Source organism: Cannabis sativa, chromosome 3 (assembly GCF_029168945.1).
Source record: "Cannabis sativa cultivar Pink pepper isolate KNU-18-1 chromosome 3, ASM2916894v1, whole genome shotgun sequence".
NCBI classification, from domain to species: Eukaryota; Viridiplantae; Streptophyta; class Magnoliopsida; order Rosales; family Cannabaceae; genus Cannabis; species Cannabis sativa.
In genome coordinates, this window is record NC_083603.1 from 45,720,923 (window position 1) to 45,746,172 (window position 25,250).

General features: G+C 31.8%; 4 protein-coding genes across 6 annotated transcripts; 3 read left to right on the top strand and 1 right to left on the bottom strand.

Moving 5' to 3' along the window:
• Nucleotides 1-672: 672 nt before the first annotated feature.
• Nucleotides 673-6,138, top strand: LOC115709702 (probable rhamnogalacturonate lyase B). 3 transcript variants are annotated; one of them, XM_030637874.2, is made up of 16 exons: nucleotides 673-811; nucleotides 1,053-1,197; nucleotides 1,376-1,497; nucleotides 1,831-1,881; nucleotides 2,120-2,239; nucleotides 2,343-2,462; nucleotides 2,531-2,672; nucleotides 2,926-3,096; nucleotides 3,250-3,405; nucleotides 3,528-3,634; nucleotides 3,802-3,892; nucleotides 4,442-4,583; nucleotides 4,759-4,915; nucleotides 5,076-5,192; nucleotides 5,353-5,479; nucleotides 5,621-6,138. In XM_030637874.2, the coding sequence occupies exons 2-16, from the start codon at nucleotides 1,156-1,158 to the stop codon at nucleotides 5,858-5,860; spliced, it is 1,905 nt and encodes a 634-aa protein (XP_030493734.2). In that variant the 5' UTR covers nucleotides 673-811; nucleotides 1,053-1,155; the 3' UTR covers nucleotides 5,861-6,138. The 3 variants fall into 3 exon arrangements, with proteins under 3 accessions (XP_030493734.2, XP_060967949.1, XP_060967950.1); XM_061111966.1 differs by having other exon boundaries at nucleotides 682-811; nucleotides 979-1,197; XM_061111967.1 differs by lacking the exons at nucleotides 673-811; nucleotides 1,053-1,197; nucleotides 1,376-1,497; nucleotides 1,831-1,881 and adding an exon at nucleotides 1,889-1,907.
• Nucleotides 6,139-7,081: 943 nt separating this feature from the next.
• Nucleotides 7,082-14,819, top strand: LOC115709701 (rhamnogalacturonate lyase B). The gene is made up of 15 exons (XM_030637872.2): nucleotides 7,082-7,355; nucleotides 7,463-7,584; nucleotides 7,723-7,782; nucleotides 8,435-8,554; nucleotides 8,644-8,763; nucleotides 9,308-9,449; nucleotides 9,530-9,700; nucleotides 12,644-12,799; nucleotides 12,887-12,993; nucleotides 13,087-13,177; nucleotides 13,275-13,416; nucleotides 13,591-13,747; nucleotides 13,837-13,953; nucleotides 14,085-14,217; nucleotides 14,336-14,819. The coding sequence occupies exons 1-15, from the start codon at nucleotides 7,314-7,316 to the stop codon at nucleotides 14,591-14,593; spliced, it is 1,938 nt and encodes a 645-aa protein (XP_030493732.2). The 5' UTR covers nucleotides 7,082-7,313; the 3' UTR covers nucleotides 14,594-14,819.
• Nucleotides 14,820-15,126: 307 nt separating this feature from the next.
• Nucleotides 15,127-20,519, top strand: LOC115708965 (uncharacterized). The gene is made up of 9 exons (XM_030636986.2): nucleotides 15,127-16,071; nucleotides 16,470-17,059; nucleotides 17,158-17,369; nucleotides 18,412-18,492; nucleotides 18,605-18,691; nucleotides 18,798-18,930; nucleotides 19,021-19,092; nucleotides 19,766-19,903; nucleotides 20,102-20,519. The coding sequence occupies exons 1-9, from the start codon at nucleotides 15,542-15,544 to the stop codon at nucleotides 20,221-20,223; spliced, it is 1,965 nt and encodes a 654-aa protein (XP_030492846.2). The 5' UTR covers nucleotides 15,127-15,541; the 3' UTR covers nucleotides 20,224-20,519.
• Nucleotides 20,520-22,885: 2,366 nt separating this feature from the next.
• On the bottom strand, nucleotides 22,886-24,681 carry LOC115711340 (uncharacterized). The gene has a single exon (XM_030639677.2). The coding sequence runs from the start codon at nucleotides 24,169-24,171 to the stop codon at nucleotides 23,200-23,202; it is 972 nt and encodes a 323-aa protein (XP_030495537.1). The 5' UTR covers nucleotides 24,172-24,681; the 3' UTR covers nucleotides 22,886-23,199.
• Nucleotides 24,682-25,250: the final 569 nt, after the last annotated feature.

The window sequence follows — 25,250 nt, forward strand, 5'->3', positions numbered from 1 at the left end:
GCATCGGACCCAACATCGGCCCTACATCAGGCCTTCACCCTCAATCCTTCCCACAATAGATGCATCGGCCTACATCGGACCCCGCATTGAGCCTACATCGGGCCTTCACCTTCAACCGCGATTTGCACATGTATCGACCTACATCGGACCCAGCATCGGGCCGATGCTAAAAACCTAAATTCTTCTCGATCACACAGATCTGACCCCAAATCAAATCTAAATCTATCCCAAACTCACGGATTACAAAAAATTTAATAAACCTATAAATTTCTACCCTAAATCAATAAACCAATAAACCTATAAACTCTATCACTAAAAAATACAACAAAATAAAAAAGGGAGGGTGCGAAAACTTACCTTAGACATTGGGATGGTCGTCGGTGGTCGTGGTTGTTAGCGTTGTTGGGGCAGTGCATCGTTGTGGGTGGTCGTGAGCGTTGTTGCGGCAGTGGATCAATGTGGTTGGTCATCGATTGTGGTTTGGGAGTTTGATCGAAGAGAGAGAGAGAGAGAGAGAGAGAGAGAGAGAGAGAGAGAGAAGTGAGAGTTTAAAAAATGAGAGAAGTATTTTTGAGTTTATTGTAAAGTGAACCTATTCTGAAAATTTTAAATTAATTTCCCCTATACATAAATAATCAAAATTTCCTTCTAAAAAAAGTGTTAGAAACAACACATAACTAACTTACTAGCTCTATCAAATCGGATCCAAATAATATTTCCTAACATTCCAACTCTTTCTACATTTTCCAGTAATTCAATAAGCGAGGCTTTTCTATGCTTTCAATTCATACTGCCAATAACACTCTCTCAGGTAACCAACTCTGATACTTTTTATTTATTTTCAATTATTATTGTGATCAGTGACTGAACAATTGTAATTAATTATTCAGAGATTTCGTTGATCGATTAAATTAATAAAGAAACCCGCGAATTTAAAAGCTGACATATATTTTGGTGATGTATGTTTATACTGTACAGTTCAATATTTTTCACTCAGTGGACGACGAGTTCTGTTCAGTGTCAACAATCTTTTTTTCTTTTAAATTTTTCAGGGTGTAAGAAGTTTTCTTTTTCTATTTGATTTTCACAAGAATTCTAATACTGGGTTGGGAAATTATTGGCCTTTCCATACAAATTTGACACAAAGGCTTCACTATGTCGACTCCTGGGGTGCGGTTACATTTTCAAGGCACTCATGTAAGTTAAAATTGAGGTTGTTTTTTATCATGATTATCATCATAATGCTAAATTTTGTTGTGTTGGATTTGAAAAAAATAAAAACCCAAGAGGGGTTTTCATTTTCAAGTTCAAGGGAAAATTCTTTTTCATATTACTTAATATGTTTTCATTTACATTGTTATAATGCGATGTACAGGTAGTGATGGACAATGGCATAATTCAGGTTACATTGTCTGTTCCTGATGGGATTGTTACTGGCATTCGATATAATGGCCTTGACAATCTTCTTGAAGTTCTTAATAAGGAGTCCAATAGAGGGTACTTGTTTTTGTATCCTACTTAATCTGTTACCTTCCTCTTTCATATTATGATGCATTACTTGGGTAAATAAAAGGTTCCAAAAGTAGAGCCTTTTTAGGCATACTGTTATATAAAAAGTTTAAACAAGCAAAACTTTTGCTTCACCTCTGTTTGTTTAGTAATGCAGAGTAATAAAAAACTAGAATTCATTGATAGCCTTGGGTAAGATCTAGTTGCTAAATGAGGACAATGGTTTTGGAGCTTAAATTTTGTTTTGTAAGGATATTTGTAATGTGTGTTGTTTCCAGTTACTTAAATTCAGAAATGATTGTGTTTTGGATGATTATGTAGGTACTGGGATCTCGTTTGGAGTGCGCCGGGAAGCAAGGGAATTTTTGATGTGTATGCCTCACTCATCTCTAGTATAGGTTCAAAAGTAGTCCCAAGAACAGTTCTCATTTTCTATTGAGTATTGACAACCTAATATATGTTCAAAAGTTGTCCCAAGAATAGTTCTCATTGTGATGAGATTTCTGTTTCAATTACTAGTCAGATTTTGCTTTCATTGTTTTAGATAAATGACTTTATTATTTTCCTTATTTTTAAGCTAGTTGGAACAATGAATTGTTTTCTTATGCAGGATAAAAGGTACGTGCTTTAGGGTTATAGTGGATAGTGAGGAACAGGTTGAGCTCTCATTTACAAGAATGTGGGATCCCTCCCTTGAGGGGAAGTTTGTGCCATTAAATATAGATAAGAGGTAATTAATGGGAAACCCCTATATTTTTGGATAAAGATTCAATGTTGTTAGATTGATATTATTATGTATATAAATAATATAATTACATCTTTGATCACTTCAGGTTTATATTGCTCCGTGGTTCCTCAGGCTTCTACTCCTATGGAATATATGAGCACCTGAAGGATTGGCCTGACTTTGACATTGGTGAAACCAGGATAACGTTCAAGCTGAGAAAAGACAAGTATGGTTTTCATGTCACAGTACTTCAGCATGAATTTGTATTGAGTTTTGTGTGGTTTAATTGGATAGGTTTCAATACATGGCAATAGCTGACAACAGACAAAGATACATGCCCCTTCCTGATGATCGGTTACCGGGAAGATGTCAAAGCCTAGCATACCCAGAAGCTGCCCTACTGGTCAATCCTAAGTTACGTGAGCTCGCAGGAGAGGTACATCTTTGGAATTTTTCTCACTAACTGGTGGTGGGGATGAAGCAGGCTTTTGTGGACTGATTTTAAACTTTACTTACATTGTTTTGGAGATTAATAATGTGTGTAGTGAGTACTCAATATGGTGTGATATCAAGTAAGAAAAAGTGATCTGATGGATCTTGTTCATTCCTGTTGGAATGGTTGCTTGCCTTCCCATATTAGCAGTTCACATGACATTTAATTCTTGTCTCACGGATCCCTTGACTTGCAGGTGGATGACAAGTACCAGTACTCATGTGAGAACAAAGACAATCAAGTTCATGGGTGGATATGCACCAACCCACCCATAGGATTCTGGCAGATTACCCCTAGTGATGAGTTCCGTTCTGGTGGACCCCACAAACAGAACTTAACTTCACATGTCGGTCCCACGACTCTTGCTGTAAGTTACTGATCAAGAATGTTGGCAATAGGATAAGAGTTATGCTTAGTTTGCAATGTGGCTGAATTTTGCTTCATTAATGTCATCATAAAAATTATTGTTGGCCATATGATTCATTCTACTTAGTTTTGTGTTTTCTACTGGTATCATTAGATGTTCCTTAGTGCTCATTATGCCGGACAAGATCTGGTGCCCAAATTTAGAGGCGGTGAACCATGGAAGAAGGTTTTTGGCCCTGTCTTCATATATCTCAATTCTGCACCTATAGGAGATGACCCCTTTTGGCTGTGGGAGGATGCTAAAATACAGGTGAAATGAGAGACAGTACCTTTTTTTTTTATTTTTTCTAATAATATTATTATTATTACAAATAGAGATAAACAACATAGCACCATCATTGACAATGAAACTTGTATTAAATTAATATTCAGATGATGACAGAAGTTCAACATTGGCCATATAATTTCCCAGCTTCTGAGGATTTTCAGAAATCAGATCAACGAGGCAATGTCAGTGGTAGACTACTTGTTTTGGACAGGTATCCAATTAAGATACAACTACTTCTAGTTGTATAATGCCTTCTTTCCCCATTGGTTTCCATGCTACCAACCTTTCTGTGTTTAAGGTGGGTATGCATGCAGCTTACATACTTGTGGTACGATTTTAGAAATCCCCGATTTCTGAATTTGATCACTTTTTATTTAGGTACATCAATGAAGATTGTATATCAGGAAGAGGTGCCTTTGTTGGTTTGGCACCACCAGGAGAAGCAGGATCGTGGCAAAGAGAGTGCAAGGTGATTTTAAAAGTGGTCCCTCAGGGTTTAACGTCCTTGGGTGTTAGTATGATACAAATATAGATTTTTGTTAGTACACAATTTGAGAGAACACACACTGATGAAGAGAAACAAAATCTACTGCAAAAATCTTTGACTTAGCAAGTCAAATTACTCTGCTAATGCACACATTGATTGAACATTTTACCTGAAGTGTGACAGCAGGGTTAATCCTCTTCATGTTGAGAGTATTGGATTAAAATATAAACTCGTAAAGTTAAAACAAACTCTATGATAAATCTCAACTACGTTACACCTACATTTGATGTAGGAAACAGTAGTTGGTGGAGGGATTGGGAAATAGGACAAGTAATGAATGATTCAATTTGATTGTCACTGAATCATTTTTATTGTCCTATAATCAGATTAATTTGGTAAGTTTATGAGAATAAATTAGATGAGTGAGAGAAACCAGGTCTCTTGAATTTCTTAGAGTACATACCCATCAGAATTCATTTTCAATGAATTCATGCTTAGACAGCCTTACTGATTGCTTACTTCATTAATTAGGATTATCAATTCTGGACAAGAGCAGATGAAGATGGTCATTTTACCATAAAAAATGTTCGTACGGGTGACTATAATCTTTATGCATGGGTCCCTGGTTTTGTTGGAGATTATCGGTATGATATTCCCATTACCATAAACCCAGGTATTCTTTCCTAAAAGCTTAAATATATTGAAATTGTTTTACCAATATAAACAATGTGGTCTTGTTAGCACAAAATTATGGTTTGACAAAATGCATACTGCTTGTCATCTTTTGTAATCTTACATCAATATTACTATTCTTGTTTCTTATATTGAAAAATCAATTTAAAATACAGGTTCTTGTATAGAAACTGGGAATCTTGTGTATGAACCTGCAAGAGATGGACCCACTTTATGGGAAATCGGTATACCTGATCGTTCAGCTGCAGAGTTCTATGTTCCTGATCCCGATCCAAAACATATTAATAAACTTTTTGTCAATCATCCTGACAGGTTGGTTCCTTTTTCAATTTGTTAGGGGTTTATTTATAGTGATCAAAAGCATCTGTCATTTATATGCCTTGTGTAAGTTGAATGACTCATTCATATATTTCGAGTTTATGGTTGTTGTACCATGAAACTCAAAATTTGGACCATTGCATTCTACTGACAGGTTTAGGCAATATGGACTATGGGACAGATACACACAATTGTATCCAAATGATGATTTGGTTTACACTGTTGGTGTTAGTGACTACACCAAAGATTGGTTCTTTGCTCAGATTCCTAGGTGTGTTTCTCTCAACATTGGTTGCTATGGAAGCTCATACATTTTCCCATGCCTAACTTCATCTTTTTTGCGAGTGCTGCTGAGTGAATTATCAATTACCAGGCTGTGAAATGTGTAATATTGAAATGCCATTATTTTGTTTTTCTTCCTTTGATTACAGAAAGAAGGATGATAACACACTTGAAGGGACAACATGGAAAATAAATTTCAAGCTTAATAATGTGGTTCGAAATGGTACATACAAACTTCGAGTGGCAGTTGCTTCTGCAACTCTTGCTGAAATCCAGGTTAGTTAATAAGCCGAACCTTACTTCTTTGTTTAATTGAGTTATTAAAATAGAAGTAATCCTTCTTCCTCATGAACTCTCTGCTACATAAAAGAGTCTTTTGTAAATTCAATTAATTGGGGTGCCTTCTAAATCATTTAGGTTCGATTCAATGATCCCAAAACACGACGACCCCTTTTTACTACTGGATTGATAGGGAGGGATAACTCAGTTGCCAGACATGGAATTCATGGGCTATACTGGCTGTATAACATTGATGTACCTGGGGCTCAGCTTGTTGAAGGGGATAATACTCTCTTTCTCACTCAACCAAGAAACACTAGCCCTTTTCAAGGGATCATGTACGATTATATACGCTTAGAAGCTCCCCCATCTTGTTAAGTTTAAACATAATATATCATATTATTATTATGCGGTAGCATATATATATATGAGTGGATCTCAATACGGGTGTTTTGTATACATGTGTAGTAAAATGCACTAATCATAATATGTAATGTCAACTTTCAATAAAAGTTTCAATTACAGCCTTGGCCACATTGTAATTGTATTGTGTTGTATTATCATCATCACCATAATAATCATCTTTTATTTTGGTTGAATTAGGTTAAGTGACACTTTTTGAAGCTGAACTAATGAAAGCCTACCATTCTGTACAATTTTTTTTTTTTCCACTTCTGATATTACCGTTCTGAACTAAATTTTTGTTTGCAAATTTGCAATTTGTAAAAGCTTAACAGATACAGATATTTAGCTTGGCATTCTTGCTATCTCAAGAATCTCAAGAATCTCAACCATATCTTTCCAAATTCTCTCTCTAAATTCTTCCATGTCTTTCCTTCATTGGTAATTTGCCTCCAAGAACTGGCACTTTAATATATATAAGTATTTATATAATTAAATTCTCGACACAAGTCTGCTAGTCATCTCAAAAGTTGACTACTCTTTTGAACGTGAGATATAATTTATTTTACATTTCCACTTCTTCGTTCGGTTAAGTCAAACTCCTTTGCTTCTTGCTCTCACCATATTAAATAGGAGAAAAGTAATAAAAGAAAAAGAATGTGAGTTAGTGGAGTGGCTATAATTTTCATTGTTATTTTCTAGACTTTAAGACATGGGAATCTATTACCACCTTAGTTTTATTAAGTCATATATAATTAAAAAGATTGCTAGTTGAACTCCAAACAATGATGTATATATGTACAAAGTGGCTATAAGCTTGCTGTAACTTTGCATCTGTGCAACCTTTTTGTAACGTTAACTTGTTCCATATTATATATCATATATGCACAATTGCATTGGCTTAACTAGTTTGGACGGTGCAAACAGAGGCTCAGATTATCGATCCCACACCAATTTATGTACAAATAAATAACTATCTATATATTTATATTACATGGAATTTTCCAAAGCTTATTAAATTCATGTGTATAGGATAACAGCCATATATATATATATATATACATATATATGTATATAATTGTGTTTTGGCTAATCAATTTAGCGACTCTCGCACGATATATCCAACCCAACAAACAATGGTGGCGACTAAGCAAAGAGATGATCATAAAGAGGAAAGGGATAATTTTTTTTTTAGAAAAAGAAGAATTGCTTTATCTTCAAGAAATTCACTAATACATAAATATGTATATATATGTACGTGTTTATTTAAATTCATAATGTCATTATTCATGTGGTGAAGCAGTTTGCAGGGGTAGAACTAAAAGCTGGAGATTCAAGAATTTTGAGGAATTAAAAGTTTAAATTAAAAATTAATATACGAGTCTTGACTCTTTAGCTGTAGACAAATTATTAAGAACACTAATAAGACATGTCGCCTCTTGGAGTGAAGTTGTACATTGAAGATGACCATGTACGTAATTCATTTTCAAGCTATAATTAATCATATATCTCATATTAGTTAGTATTAATTATATTATATGTCTCTTAATTAATTATGATTTTGTTGACTAAGTGCAGGTGATGATGGATAATGGGATAGTACAAATTACATTGTCAAACCCAGATGGAATCGTTACTGGAATACGATATAATGGCATAGACAACTTGCTTGAAGTTCGTAATGAAGAATCCAATAGAGGGTATAACATAAAATTGTGTCAAATTTATCAACAATATTATTTGCTATTTTCAAAATGTATATGTACATTTCATTTTCTTATTTATATTTACTTAGTTATATTTTTTTATTGATTTATTATTTACGTGTATTTGTATAGGTACTGGGACATGGTCTGGAACTCACCAACCACTGGTATCACAACTGGAATATTTGATGTGTATGTTATCTCTATTTTTATTTACCCTCTTTCTTAATCAACCATAAGGTCCATAACCATATACTCTTCTTACTCGCATAAATTAGTAACAGTTTAATTACTTCAGTGCAGCCATTTTTTACCTCACAAAAAATTGCACCTTTTCTTTTGCGTATTTGATAATGATAGAGAATAGTAATCACAGACTTAATTCGCTTTCCTGTTAAAACTCCTCTAACCTTTATTTATATTTCTAATTATGTACCACTTTCTTTACCTTTTACTTCTTATTTATAAAAGTATAGAGAGTCAGAGTTCCTTGATAGTCTCATATTATATATATGTGAAAATTTAATACGCATTATAACTCATGCATTACATTGCTTCTATTTAATCTTTTATCTGCCACCATTTTTTAACACAACTCATTTTCTTTTCAGGTTCTTATTATTTTGTTAAATACTCAATTGTGCCTCATATATATATTTGTTTAATGTAACTAATAAAATGTTACAGAATAAATTATTATGAAAAAAATAATTTCACTGTGATATTTGTATTAATATTAAGACTGAATACTATTAGTGCATATATTATTTTAAACTCATCTCCACTAGACTAATAGTGTCACATATAACTCAACTCAATTATATTTTGCATTATATATGCACAGGATAAAGGGGACGAGTTTGAGTGTAATTGTAGAAAATGAGGAACAAGTGGAAATTTCCTTTACAAGAACGTGGGATTCGTCAATGCAGGGCAAGTTTGCGCCCTTAAATATTGACAAGAGGTCTCTAATTTTAATTTCACTTGGATTAATTACACAATTTCTATTGAATATTGGATGATTTTTATAAATTACTTTTTAATTATGTATAGGTTCATACTGCTTCGAGGTTCATCCGGATTTTACACCTATGCCATTTACGAACACTCAAAGGAATGGCCAGGTTTCAATCTTGGAGAAACAAGAGTTGCATTTAAGCTCAGAAAAGACAAGTAAGCTCACTTCACCTCACCTTTCTTAGTTACTTCCTTTCTTAAATATGTAAATAAATTGTCAAAAGAAAATGTTATTTTAAAAATAAAAATAAAGTAGAGTATTTAATGGTGACACAATATTATTCAATATTTTTTTTTTAGCTAATTAGGATTTTTGTTCATAAATTTTGACATGTACCAAATAATACCCGTGAAATTTTCAAGCTGTTAAAAATTCCTCTTGAATTATTGAAATTGTTAAATTTAAAGACTTCTGTCCATTTTTATTTAATTTTGCTATTGTGGTAATTGTCCATGTATTAAATTATACCCCTCAAACTTTAATATCTACTAAATCATACCCCTCTAAACCTTAATATGTATCAAATTGTACTCTAAATTTTCATTCACATCGGATTTTCTTTAGTAAAATTAGACAAAAATTCTTAAATTCAATAATTCAAAAAAAATTGTTAACGACCTGAAAAATTTAGGAGCATAATTTGAGATAAAAATCCAAATTAACCTTTTTTTTTGTTTGACTATGACTACGAACAAGCAGGTTTCACTACATGGCAGTAGCAGACAAGAGGCAAAGAAGCATGCCCTTACCTGATGACAGGTTACCCCCTAGAGGTCAAGCCTTAGCATATCCTGAGGCTGTTTTGCTTCTCAATCCTATTGAGCCTGAATTAAAGGGAGAGGTCAATAATTTTTTTTATTTAATTATTATATTTGTTACTTCAAATTAGTTAGTTAAATTTGTGTAAATAAATATGTTTAGGTTGATGACAAGTATCAGTATTCATGTGAGAACAAGGATATCAAGGTCCATGGATGGATCTCAAAGGAGCCTAGTGTGGGCTTTTGGTTAATCACACCCAGTCATGAGTACCGGTCTGGTGGGCCCCTTAAACAAAACCTCACTTCTCATGTCGGCCCAACTGCTCTTGCGGTATGATTATTTAAAGGGCTATTTACAAAAATATGGGAAAATAAAGATAAGTTTTGATATATATGGCATAAAAACTTAATTACACTAAATATGATATTTTTTTAAAAAACTTACAAATATGGGAAAAAGTCTTGAGTAATGCCATAAAAAACTTAAAATTTGTGTTTCTTTTTATTTATTTTTTCTTTTTTTAAAAAATAAAATACTAAAATAAATAAAAAATGATCTCAACTATAGATATTATTTTTTTTTTACAGAAATTAAACTTGTTTTTTTTTATTATTTAAACTACTATTTTTTTTCTTTGTTTTTTTGTTAAGAACTAATTATTTCATTAAAAGCAACAGAAAAAAAAAAACCAGTTTCATCAACATCATCCTAAAGAAAAAACAATATAAAAAATTATAATCTAAAGATAATATAAACTTTAAAAATCAATTTCATCAACATTGAAAGAAACTATTAATTTCATTAAAAGAATAAAAAAAAATAATTTCATTATGTTATTAGAATTTTTTTTCAAGTTACTTTTTTATTATTTTGTTTCTAGGTTGGAAACTTACACTTATATTTTGTTATTAAATTATTGGTAGGCATTATGTGTTGTTTTGATTATATTTGTGATTAGTATTTTTTTTTTTTTTTGTATATTTGTGTGTGTATGTTTTTATTTGATTGTCTGATGAAACTGATTTCAATTAACTTTATTATTAACATTTGTATTTTGTTATGATTTTTTATAACGTCAAAACTGGTTTCACATGTCGAAACTGGTTTCACATGTTTTAACTATTCTGTAATGGGGTTGCTCAATTTTTATGATATTATTATATATTTTTTCGTTTGTATAAAACCAGTTTTATTATTGTATGATATTTGAACAACAATTTTTATTTTATTTTAATTAATCAGTTTCTGACATACATATTATTTTATTATTTTCATAACTGGTTTTTTTAAGTAATTAATTTTTTTTTATTGTTGTTCATAATTGAGTTTTATTCAATTTTTTATTAATTTATCTCAAGAAACTGGTTTTTATTTGTTTGTTTTTATTTTGGTTGTTTTACTAACTGGTTTCTCACATTTCACTGTTTTTTTTTTTTGTTATTCTTTTATGGTTTTTATTGCACTTTTGTCTCTTTAGTTTTCTTTGTTTCTTTTTTTTCTCTTTGATTTTAATTTGTGATTCTCTTTGTTATATTTGCTGCATATTGTATGTTTAAATTAACTCTAATTTTTGAGCAAGCAAATAAAAAATTAAATGCCAAAATAAAGAATGAAGTTAGAAGTTTGATTATTAGGTATTGATATAAATTTTATATGTTCGAAACTGGTTTTTAAATTTAGTATCGTTAATTTGTAAAAGTTTAGTTATTAGGCATTGTGTATTTTTTATTATGTTATTGTTGAAACTATTTTTTTTTTTTTGCATCTTTTAATGAAATAATTCGTTTATTTTAATATTGATGAAACTGGTTTTTAAAGTTAGTATCGTCTTTAGATTGTAATTTTTTTCATTATCTTGTTGATGAAACTATTTTTTGTATTCTTTAAATGAAATTATTAGTTTCTTTCAATGTTGATGAAACTAGTTTTTAAAGTTTGGATTCTTTTTAGATTATGATTTTTTATATATTTTTTTTTTCAGGATGATACTGATGAAACTGGTTTTTTTTTCCTGCTGTTTTTAATGGAATAATTAGTTTTTAACAAAAAAAAAAACGAATAGTAGTTTAAATAAAAAAAACAAGTTTAATTTTTGTAAAAAAAAAAATGAAATATAAAAATGTACACTTATTATATATATTAAGAGAAAAAAATTAGGTTGAGAAAAAAATTGAAAAAAAAAAGAGAGACACAAAGAGAAATTAGGAAAAAAAAATACAGAGAGATAAGCGAAAGAAAGAAAAAAAAAGTAGCAACTGACTTAAAAGTTGAAAAGAAAAAAGAGAGCCAAAATTGACTAAAAAATATATAAAAAAGACAAAAAAAAAAAAACTTTTTGAAGTTTCAATAAGTAAAAAAGAAAAAAAAAATTAATAAAAGTATAAAAGTAAAATGTTCTTGTCAAATTAAAAATGTAATGTTTGAAAAAAAATGTAGTATTTGGTGTAAATTTTTCAAATAAAAAGAAACCCTAAAATGTAAGTGTAAAATAAATTAAAAAAATAAATAAAACTAATTAAGCTAAAAACAAAAACATAAAATATGGGATTGGATAATAAGTTTATAAAAATATGGCATATCAAATACCATAAAAAACTTAAATGTGAAAAAATGCCATAGAAAAGTGGCAAACCTAAAAATGCCATATTTTTCTAACTTTGTTATGAAATCCCATATTTCATGTAATTTTCACTTATTTAAACCAAATTTCTATTTTTTTTAACTTTTTTTTTTTTTACTGGGATAGAATTTTTTTAAAAAATACTGTGTAAATTTTATATTGTGTACTGTTATGTTTTTACTATTATTTTAGGGTTATTTTGTAGTTGTTCAATTATTGTTTTTAGTTAAACTGTTTTATATTTTACTGTTGTTTTATAAAAATATAATATTTTTGAAAAAATATCTATATGACAACAATTTTTTAAAAGTTAACCCAAATTCTAATATTTTTGAGTTTCCCTATTATTATAATTTATTCCTGTCTTCTTTTAATCAGCAATTTGTGTACATCAATTACATGATTCAGTAACAGATTTATACATTGTAGACATATTTACTTAGAAAATTGCTAAGAGTTACCTAATAGGAAAAACAGTTTGGAATTAGTCCTTTTGCTAACTCATATAAGTCATATGTAAAAATGTAAATGATAAATTTAGACAATTGATGTAATGAAAGACAGGTCCTATTTGTACTACATAAAATATATTTAGTTTATGTTAATGTTAGTGAAATGAAGATTAATTATCTTAATTAATATTATGTGATAAGGTGTTTCTGAGTGCTCATTATACCGGAGATGATTTAGTGCCAAAATATGATGAAGGCGAGCAGTGGAAGAAGGTTTTCGGCCCTGTTTTTATCTATGTCAACTCTTTATTTGATGGAAACGACCGACTTCAATTATGGGAGGACGCTAAAATACAGGTTCAATCATTCTCACTACTTTACCCCTTTCTTAATAGTTACATTAATATTTTCAACTACTTAAACTTGTTATTTAAACACATGCAGTTAATGATCGAAGAGCAGAGTTGGCCTTATAGTTTCCCAGCTTCAGAAGATTACCCCAAGTCAGAACAACGTGGTTATGTTAGTGGAAGACTACTTGTCAAAGACAGGTATAACAATAATCATATTAAATAAAATTATGTTTTTGAAATATATTTATGTCTATTTTTTGTTTAAATTCTATATACGTAAAATGTGTGTAGGTATATTAACAGTGATTACATTTCTGCCAATGGTGCATATGTGGGATTGGCTCCACCAGGAGAGGTTGGATCGTGGCAACGAGAATGCAAGGTGACTAACTGTCGGTACTAGTGATTTTATTAAATAATCAAGTAATGATTTTATATCATATTTATAAACTAATCAAGTTAACTTTATGATTAATCAGGATTACCAATTTTGGAGCAGAGCAGATGAAAATGGCTACTTCTCCATCGATTATGTTCGTGAAGGCGACTATAATCTATACGCATGGGTCCCTGGTTTCATTGGGGATTATCGTTATGATATCGTCCTTACCATAACTTCTGGTAAATAAATATAGATATAAAAGAACTGATTCTATTCACTAATGTTAGGAGAATATAAAATCACATAGAATAGAGAATGTAGGGTATGTTAAGACTAATAGTTTCATAGAAGCTCATAAAGAGAAGAGGTTCAGTTGTTTAATTTGATTTGGTTTGGGACACAATGCAATGCAGGTTCATATGTTGAGATGGGGGATCTAGTCTATGAGCCTCCAAGAAATGGACCAACATTGTGGGAAATTGGCATTCCTGATCGTTCTGCTGCAGAATTCTATGTCCCAGAACCCAATCCAAATTTTGTCAACAAACTTTATGTCAATCATCCTGATAAGTAAATAATTCAGCATAACTATGTTTTTTTTTTCTTTCACTAGAGAATTTTGGACTAGTTATGCTTATTTTAAATGAATTTGGATGCAGGTTTAGACAATATGGACTTTGGGAAAGATATGCTGAACTTTATCCTGATAATGATTTGGTTTACACTGTTGGTGAAAGTGACTACACCAAAGATTGGTTTTTTGCTCAAGTTACTAGGTGCAATACTAAATATTCTTCCACTTTTTTTTTAGTTTGGATTACATATTGATGTTTCACTTTTTACTCATGAATAATTTTCATTGAAACAATTATCTGCTTTTTGTTTTTGGTCTCCTAATAATATATAGGAAGAAAGAAGGTACTAAAGCATCATATCAAGGAACTACTTGGCAAATCCAATTCAAGCTTGATGAAGTGGACAAGAGCACCAACTATACACTAAGAATAGCATTGGCATCAGCTACTTTTTCTGAATTACAGGTATGTATAAATCTCCTAGTAAAGAGTTCTTACTAGTTATTTATTAAGTAGAATTTAGCATATACAAATAAAGGAACTAACATGTGTGAGTGTTTTAATGTTATATATATATATATAGGTTCGAGTAAATGATCCAAAGGTGGGAAATGCTCCTCTGTTCACAAGTGGATTAATAGGAAGAGACAATTCAATAGCCAGACATGGAATCCACGGCCTTTACTGGCTCTACAATGTGAGTGTACCAACAACTAGGCTTGTTCAAGGAGATAATACAATCTTTTTAACACAACCAAGAAGCACAAGTCCATTTCAGGGAATTATGTATGATTATATACGCCTAGAAGGACCCCCTTCTTCTCCATCTCCAACTTCATAATAAAACCTCTCTTGTTTTGTACTTTCTTTTGTTATATAGCTTGTACGAGTTCTTTTTATTTATATTGAAATCTTTCATTCCAAGTAAAGTCATTTTTTTTCTTTCAAGCTGTGGTTGTACTGTTGTAGAAATCATGTTAAATTTTGAAGTAAATTGTCGTATAAATACTTAATATTTCAGATTTTATTAACTTAAATACTCTATATATTATTTTTTAAGGCAAAAATACTTAATGTTACAATTTTTTTTACAACTATTACTACCACTTCTGTTAACTCATAAATATGGACACATGGAGGGTCTAGATGTATTACATTTATTTTTTTTAATTTTAAAACTTAATATTCTTAATATCAGAAACTGAATGCTACTTGTTTTCTTAAGTTCTCATAATAATGTACTGGTTCACTCAGTTATGTTAATTTAGTTTTGCATCTCTTTTATTTATCATTGGATATTTTTCTTCCAAAAATAAAGATAAAGTATTTAAATGTATAAAATGCAATTTACCCTAAATTTTTTTACACATATAGTCCTTCCAATTTAAAATTTTAAGTTTAGGCCTATCAAAGTTTATTTTATTTAAGTGGGAAAAGAAATTGTGTTAAGTGTTAAACTGATGGCAAGCGGCTTCTCGTTACATCAGTGACTAATAAAAGTTTTGATTTTATTTTTGTTTGTTTCGTTTAAATTTTACTTGAAAATGGTCACCACTAGAGACAGATAAACGTACAAATACCCACAAAACAAGAACACACCTCAAATCCGCCGGCTAAAGTTTCTTTTGGACAGTTTGTGTGCGTGTCTATGTATCCAAACTTCACATATAATATCGCATATAATATACATAATCTCAAACATAGTTCATTCCGCGAGCTAGCTAAGTAACTAATCATAACAAAAAACCGTGATCACATTATCAATTATTCTCTGTTGTGAGATCAAAATATGGAAATCCTGAGCAGATTCAGTAGTAGCAGTAGTAGTAATCAATCTTCATCAAATAAGAAGAAGGTGGTTATGGGTGGTGGTACAGCAGATCATCAATCTCGACGTAATAAAGCCCAAATAGCAGAGCCTGTACCGGACCTCACTGATTTCATGAACGATATGTTTTTTGGTACCATAAAAACTACTACTAGTACTGATCATAATCATCATAACATTGTTTATAACTTGACGGGTACTACTACTACTGATACCGTTATTGTAACGGATCAGGAAAAGGAAAAAGAAGAAAACAAATTGGTAAGAAGAAGGGAAGAGTTTAGCTCAAGGAGTAGTAGTAGTAGTAGTAGTAAGTTGACACAGGATTGGCTTGACGAGGCTAGGCGCTTGGTGGCTTCTTCTCCTTCTCGCAGTACCTCTCCCTCTCGCCTTGTTGGCTCCCCGAGGTTCGCAGCTGCCGCGGCTCAAGGATCGCCCGCCTCGGCCTCCTCTCTTGATAGAAGAGATCCACTCTCTAGGTCTGCTAGAAGGTATATAACATTAACATCTATTCATTTATTTTCTAAGTATGCTACAAGGTATGCAATTTACTACCACTTGTTTTCATCATGCAATTCAACTTTTTTTTAATCAGTAAATTAAATCTCATGTGTTGCTCATCCATCACTTTTACTTAATTAACATATTGTAATATACTAATAATCATTTGTTATGTTTCATAAATAAAAATAATGCTAAAGAATGGCAATAATCATTATATTAAGTGTAACAATACATTTTCTACCCAAAACTATAAAGTTGAAGTATTCTCCTGGAAAAACAATAATCTCATTAAATTCTCAATGGAATGAAAGACTGCAAATATTGCTATATAGATTTGGACCATTTTGAAGAAAAATGTATAAATTGGTTTTGGTGAGAACAACAGATACAGAGCAGTGGAGAGTTTCAGCGGAGAAATCTTGTCCAAGTCAGCCACACACAGTCGCAACAAATCAGAAACCTTTGCAGCCGGCGTCTCCCCGGCACCGGACTCCCCTACTGAAGCACCCCGTCTTTCCTCTTCCTATAACTGGTTCTCCGACATTCTCAATCCAACCCCCACACCGCAACAAAGCTTCGAACCTCAACCTCGAGTCCCCATTCTCACTTCTCGCCCATCTCTGCCCCGGAAATCCCGATTCCAGACAGACCCCTCCTCGCCACGCCCACAGGGTATCCCGATTCCTCCGGCCCGGAACTTTCAGACTGGTCCGGCACTTTTGACCGAGACCCATTTGCTCTCTCCGCCCAAAAACCTTATTGAGTCGGCTCAAAGGAGGTCTGTGTCTTCGTCGACGTGCTCCATCGACAAGATTTCTTTTAAGCGTAGCTCAAATGGGTTGCCCTCTGAATCCGGGGAAGCTTGGGAGTTTGGGCTCAATGGGTTCCTCAAGGAACAGAGGATTAAGCTTGGAAAAGTCTTGGAAGGTGATGATAATGCTAAGGCCAAAATCATACTTTCTGGGACTTCGAACAGTTGAGTAACTTTCATATGAATGAAGTGAATGAATTTTCGTTTCTTATTCTATTGATGGAAGTTTTTGTTAAGTTTCTTAGTTTGATGAAAAATGCAGGTACGAGTTCAATGGTGGCGGCCATATGTTATGCGTGGTTATTGGAGAACAGAGTGAGAAAGGAAAGTAAGGCCAAAGGTGCTGATGAAGATGAATATGTTACGGTTCCGGTTATGAATGTAAAGAGGGAGACAATGTGGAAGCTTAGACAAGCTGCTTGGCTTTTCTACCACGTTGGTCTTGATGTTAACGCGTTGTTCTTTGCCAATGAGGTACTTATTCCTTGTCAATCATATTCTCATGCTTCATGTTTTCGTAGCATAATTAAGTTTTTTCAACTCTTCACCTGAAAGTGATTGTTGATAGAGTGTTTCAAGCTTAGTATGCTTTGAGATGGACAGTCAAGAGATTAGAAAGATTCGAACTATTTTTTCAGCGTGAATTTGTTTTTCAACATATAACCACCTTAGTAGAACACTACATGTAATTGAATAAGTAATATAAAAGACATACCTAATTTATTCATTGAGATAATTGAGAAATAGTAGAAACTAGTAGTGCAATACTAATAAGTCTCCCTTCCTAAGTCTGTAAACCTGAAGCAGATTAGTAAATCAATAAAAACATACAATTGTGATCATGGGCACTCACATAGAGGCGAGAGGGGGCGGTTGCCCCCTAAAAAAAACCGAGAAAAAAAATGTATATGTATTTTAATTAGTTACATATATTTGTAATTAAAGGTGATAAATATAAACATAATAATAACTTTGACATGTTGGTTAAACTATTCCACACATGTTATAGAAGTTAAGGGTTCAAATCCTCGTAAAAATATCATCTTTTAATATTTAGTTTATTTTTTGCCTCTTCTCACTAAAAATAAAAAGTATGCCTCCCTCAACTTTAATTCTGGGTCCGCCACTGATTATGATATAAAGTTAGGGAAGGGACCTAACAATAAAACTCTAGTTGGACTGGGTCTCCTCATGACTTCACTCGTGACTTTAGTTAATTAAAAAAGTTCACACTTCTATTTCAACTAGACCTTGGTAAGCCCATTAACACTATAAATTAGGCTGAAACGGTAAAACATTATTTATTAACCCATATTATAATAAAACATGGGAAACATTTATGTAAGCCCAAAATAAAAGTGGTACAACATGGTTACAAATGACTTTGAGCTAAAATAAGTTTATGTGTTAGTGAAGAAAGTGCTACCCTTTTGTCTTGTTTTGACATTGTCAATAGAATAGTATCAACTGTGAATAGCTTATTAACTATGTAAGTTGTCACTGCAACTTAAAACAGGTGGATTTGGAAGGACTAATAATGACTGGGAAGTTAAATATGCTCGTGATTGGACAAGATGTCCTTAAACTTAACGGCGAGGTTGGTATTTTAATACATGTTCACAATAGGTGGTTGATTTTGAGGTTAAGATAAAGGGGGATTTTGGAAATACACTGGCAATGAAACTCATTATGTTCATTGGTTTTTATAGGTAGGATCTCAGTGCACTATTCTTACTGATAATTTCTGTGAAGATGCCTATGATCTACTTCAGACCCCCATGCTGAAGAAACTTCTGGTAAATTTTGTTTATTTTTCAGAATCACTAAACCAAGAATATATGTTGCAATTACAGGATATTAAGGTCTTCTTTCTGGATTGGAATTCTCACTCATTTATTGCAGCTTGCAGCTATCCTGTTAGACACTCAGAACCTAAACTCATCCAGTCAACATTCTATGGCAAGAGATGCAGAGGCAGTTCAATTGCTGTTAGTCGGCTCAACCCCAAATTACAGAAACACTCTTTTTGATCAATGTAAGTGATCTTGCCGATCTCTGAACATTTTAAGATTATACGTGCTGACATTATTGTAAATCTCAAAGTTTTTTTGGTTATTTCTTTCAGTGATCCAAGGTCAAAGAGACAACTCCTTTTTAGAAGCTTTGCGGCAGAATTATGGGAATCCATCTAAAGACAGTAAGCTATCACTGTTATTTCTTTTTATTAAAAAAAAACCTTTTATGCAGTTTGCAATAACTGCTACAAATTTCAGTTAAAATAAAGTCATTAGTCTTGACTTTGCACAGTTTGACAATATAAATTTCAACGATGTAACTTCATTGCATTATGACTTTATTCTATTCAAGATATAAAAAATTATGAAAATGAGTTATATGTGTATGTATATAGACGTATAGTCATTTTCTAAATATTTGATTTAGGATCTAATAGTTTGTTTTTCAAGGTTACTTGTGTTTTTATTCTTCTAAATTTTCAATTTAATTCTTATGCTAGTTCTCTTTGTTCTCTAGCGAGGTTGAAGCCCTGTCAATATGGTTTTAATTTTAAAGTTCTAACTTGACCGTAACTTGTTCATTTTATGGTTCTTGAACATTTATAGTGTAATTATTCAGCATACTTGTTTGCTTTTCTTTCAATTCAAGGTTATATATTTGGACTTCCTTAAAAGCTTAAACATTCATTATGATATGTTTCATGTTTCATCTGCTCCTGACTGTATGATCACTTTGATTGTTCTCTCATTTATAGGAGTGTCATATTTTTAGTTCTAGTTTCTATTGAAAGTAAGCATCAATTGTCTTGACATAATTATTTTTAAGGTTTGTCTCTTTTGGTCTTACTTTTATAGGTGGTCATGAGAGTGAGGAGCATGTGGGGCATAAGACTGTGGATAGAAAATCGCTGTCTGTTAATCGCCATGAAGCAATGGCACAACATTCAGAACATAAAAATAATGCAAAACCTAACAAGGTTTCTCAAAAATCAGGTCAGAGCATGTTCTCTTGCCTCCTAAGCTATTTTCCTCACACGTTAACATTTCTAGAGACAAACGAAATGTTTTTTTTCCCTAATCTTAACAAGAAGTTCATGTGTCAAGCTTGCATTATACAACCAAGTTTTCTTCCAACTTCCAGCATGTGATCATTTTTACCCTAATAGCCTCTGACATCATTTTCCCTTGTAGAAAAACCAAGTTCAGCACATGCCAAAGGTTCTTCAACACCGCCAACTAAAGCAAACCCCGACGCGTCTCGTGGAAAGAACAAGTTCTTCCTTGCAAAGTGGTTTGGTTTTGGTTCAAAATGAAGTAAAAAATCAATTTTCTCACCGCTAACAATTACTTCTATTCTACAGAGAAACAAGAATTTTGTTCTATTTTCTTATCACCAAGTCAAAGATAGGTTCAACCAAACAAATGGCGTTTCCATTTCACATTACTACAGAGTTTTTTTTACCTATAAAAGTGGTGATGTCAGTGTAAGAAAGTAAAGCCCAAATTTTCTTTTGAGTTGTTGATATTTTTTTTTTCTTTGTTATGTCATATTTTATTGTTTCGCATTGTGATTCTGACATGGGTATTTGATATATAATATAATTTATTACTTGTACTTGTCAAAGAAATAGTTGATTGAAATTTTTGCATGGCATGTTCACATCTAGAAATAGATGGGTGCTAACATAACATGTCTTATTAAATATTAAATAACCATTGGGTAGTTTTCAGAAGAGGACATGTCATAGCTCTCACAACACAAGCTCACAAGGTGTGAAAATGTCACAACTTTATCCTTATTCAATTGTCTTTTTGGCTTTTCTCATACTATGAATATGATGAGACGGTTCAAGTGGCAACAGTCACTTGGCGGGTTTCTTTCCAATTGCTCAATTCTATCCCCAATTTAAGCATAGAGAGACAAAATTTTCCCTTAACATAATACATCACCCAACTAGGAATGACACAAAATGGTATGGCTTATTATTATGAAGAATGATAACTCTATTATTACACATGTAATATATGATCCTACCTCTATATATATTTGAGAAGTGTTTCATATATATATATTTTCGGGATATAGAAAAATTATTGTACATTTTACCCAAAATTATAAATAATTTAAGGGAAATTTACATGGTATACTAACTTTTGCCATTTTTTTACAAAAATACTGTCAAGCGGTATTTTTTACTTTTTTACTGTATTTTTTTATAAGTTTCATACTGCAGTATACTGTGTTAAGTTTTCACTGGTGTTGTACTAGTGTTTTACTAGTGTTCTACTGTTGTTTTGAGTTGTTCTGCTTTGTGTTTTACTGGTATTTTATAAAATTACAGTATTTTTGAAAAAAAATTCGTATGGCAGTATTTTTGTAAAAGTTAACCCAAATTCCAGTATTTTTGTAAGTTTCCCTAATTTAAAATGTGAAAATATGATTTAAATAATCAGTTACATTTCTAATTGTTTTTTTTTTATACTTACAATTGATTATTTTAAATTAGATTAATATTATTTTAAATCATGTGTTTGACAAAAATTATTAATTGAATATCTATTTTGTGAAATGATAAATTAGACTACAATATTAAGAGTTTTGTTAAAATATTTACCGAAACGGAACGATTTTGGATGAGGACATGGTCTCTCTGGAGATCCAATTGAGTTTCATTTGGAGGAGAACCTTTTATAAAGAGTGTTAATTCTTACCAAATAGACATAATTAATTGAGGTTGTTTAAATACGTACAAAAAAAAAAATTATATGTAGAGATCAACTAAATAGCATTGTAACAATTAGTATTGGATTTTCAGTTTATGAGAGGTGGTGTGTGATCAACTAATTAGTATTGTAACAATTAGTATTGGAAATTGCATGTTTGATTAGTGATAGTAGGGTCGGAATATTCCCACCCTCCAAAACAAATGTGAAGGTCTCTCTTCATTCAGCTTTTTACTGGAGAATTCCTATTCGCTAGTTCGTTTATTAGGTTGTATTGTATTATATTGTATTATATTAAATTAGATTATATATTATATTTTTATACAGTACTATATTAAGCTTTAATTTATACTAAAATATTATATATTTAGGTGTCCATAAAAATTAATGTCACATATAGTTTTACATAAAAATAGTGTATAAAATATAATTTAATATAATATTTTACAATACAATACAGTGTAATACGGCGTATCAAACGAACTCTTAGTATAGTCATTTTACAACATTATGGGGTTTACACAAAATTCTAGAGGCATACTCGCCGTCAGGGTCGGCCCTGAGTATAGGCGAGTTAGGCCTGTGTCTAACCCATCTAGCTTAGAGTCTCAAAAAAAAATTGTCCCATTTTAAAATTATACATTTTTTTACTTATTTTGAAAAATATTATATATATTTTTTTTCTAAATAAAGACCTCAAAATAATTTTTTCCTATGGCTCACTAAATTTCAAGGCCAACTGCTTGCTGGTGGTATTTTTTTTTTTTTCCTAACTTAAAATTTTTATAAATATTTGTGTTGGAAGAAGGTATGCACTAATATTGTTATTTAATTAAAAGTTATAATATAATTACATAATAATTAATTACACAAACGATGACTTAATCTAACTTTTGTCGTTTAACTGCATGCTCTGTCCCAATTTTAAAAAATGAAGTAATATTCTATTAAGTACATTGCAATTTGCAAACCAGAAACTCTAACTTAACAGCATAGTCCTCCTTATCCTCCTCTGCACATGATTCACTATTTGTTTTTGGCCAAATACAGACATGCAGTGACCCATGTAACTTAAATCCTCAATATTTCTCAATATCTTTCTATATTATAATAAATAAACTAGAATTAAAACTTTGGTAGACACAGTACAGACACCTATATATTGGTTAGATACAATTGTTTAAAATATATTTATTGCTCAATTATCGATATCAGATCAAGAAGAAACATCAAATTTATATATTTATATAATTTTATATATATACTGTTCATAAAAACAGATAAGAAGATTCCAGTAGATATTGTAGAAAGAATGAAATTATTATTAGGAACATGTATATGATCACAATCGGTCTTTTCCAATCATGCCCACTTGTTCAACCCCTCTTCAAGTCCCAGCTGTATAACTTTTTCTCTTCCAAATATATCCCTTCTCCATTGGGACCCACTTTCTCCATTGACCAATCTTGTTCCTTTATGGTGATTCTGGTTTTTGATTGGGGGAGCAAAACGACTGTCGTTTTGATATGAAAGAATTTGTCTTCTTTTTGTTTTTTTCTTTTTTCTCATTCAACTTTCCAAGCATAAAGAAATAAGCAAAACTCAGATGACCCAGTTGGGTTTAAGCTCTCTAATGATCCTGAGCTCCCTGTCTGAGACGACAATGGAGTTGATGCCAATGAAGACAAGGGTGGAGAAGAAGAAGAAGATGATGAAAGTGATGATAGAGATGTAGAAGAAGATATAATTGGCTTGAAAATAAACAAAGCATGCCTTAAACCTGGACTGAAAAGCCAATCATGAACATCCCAATAAACCTCAACTCTTAACTTGTTGATATGAATCGATTCATTACCTCTGAACTTCCATTGAAGATGCTTGACATGAATTAAAAGATGCCCATCTAGTTTGATTTCCATTTCTGGCTCAACCCCACTTGGGAAATTGCCATTGTTGACAGCTCTGTTCCTGCACTCTATTGAGATCTCATGAAGTCTACCCTTTTCGTGGAATTTAGCTCTGGTTAAGAATTTTTTCTTGCCAAAAACATGTTCTTTCCTCGAAACCAATATGGGATCGATCAAAGAAGGCCTAGAACCAGTTTTCTTGTAAGCTTCTTTCCTTAAGTCACCAAGAAGCAAGACTACTTCTTGGTCACAAACAACTGCAACATAGTAATCTGAATTTGGCTCTGTTTCACCATTGAACTTTACATTCCTCAGGTCCCAGAAAATGTCGACTGGTTTATTATCCACTACAAAACGCTTTGACCCATTTTTCCTCCAGAAGTACCATGGCTTAAGCTCCACTTTGCAGTTGTATTGGGTTTCTTTATCTGGGCTTTCTACTGATACTGATAAGCCATGGAGTAAAAGATTCTTACACCAAGTGACTGTGATTAAGCGGCTGTGATTAGCAATCTTGGTTCTGTAAATGGACATAACAACACTTTGACCTGACCTGGTTACTGCTGCTGGATCATCACTCAGCTTCTCAGTTGATGAAAAACAAGCAGGAATTCCTATTGGGTCTTGCATAGTTTTTGTGTTTGACAAAAAGAGAAGTCTAAACTTGGACAAAGAAGAGAAAAAAGAAGAAGAAGAAAAGTGGGTGAAAAGATGAGGATGAGAAATTTTGGAGGAGAATTAAAGTGTGTGAGAGGGAAAACTATAACATGGGGAGAGTGAGAGGTCTTAGTCACAAGATGAATGAAGCCACAGATGGTGCCAGATATGTTCTTGGCAGCATTCATGGAATTAAAATATTATTCCAAACTGGCAGTGAGTGAGAGTGAGTGAATAACTACCCTTTTTATATTCAATTCTCTCAACTCTGCTTCCCATTACTTACCTGGATTTTCCTCATTCATTTTCTTTTCTTATTATTTTTTGATTGATAATACTATTCTAATATTGCTGCTTTCAAACAATGACAACTTTTTTGAATCCTAGGTGGCTTTGCTTATGTTATACTTCTATAAAATATAGGGTAAGTTTTTAGTGCAGTTCCTAAATGAACTTTGTCTTTTAGTCCTTTCTCTTTTCCTGATCATAGTCTAGTTGTTAAAGACTACCTATAAAGTTTTAGAAAATTCGGAAGATAATATTTACTTTCTATCAAAGCATGGTGAAAAAAAAAAAAAAAACATTTTTCAGCAGATTTTGGAGTATGGTTTTAAATGTTTCTTTTTTTACTTCACAGAAACAGATAGATTCTTCCTTGAAAGCATGACAGCACATGAGTTTGGGTTAAAACATGAGCAGAGAAAGACCAGTCAAAACTTTTGAGAAGAAAGAAATGTGAAAGGATCATAATAATAACTATTATTATTATTATTATTATTATTATAATTGTAATAAGAGCTGGCTATTTGGTTTTCCAAGGTGGGTGTAGCTAATTTTTTATTGCTTAAATCACTGTGTGAATGATGGTTTCATTAAGTTGGTGTACTTGGGAGGGAGATTCAAAACAAAAAAATTAAAATAAAATTTGCATTGTTTTCACTATCTTTGCTCTTAAACATTAGTTACAGTTTTACAGAGGAATCTACTTTTTAGCTGTAGATCTGGTCCAACCTTCTGTTTTCTGGTTCCAACAAGAAGGTAAGCAATTTTTC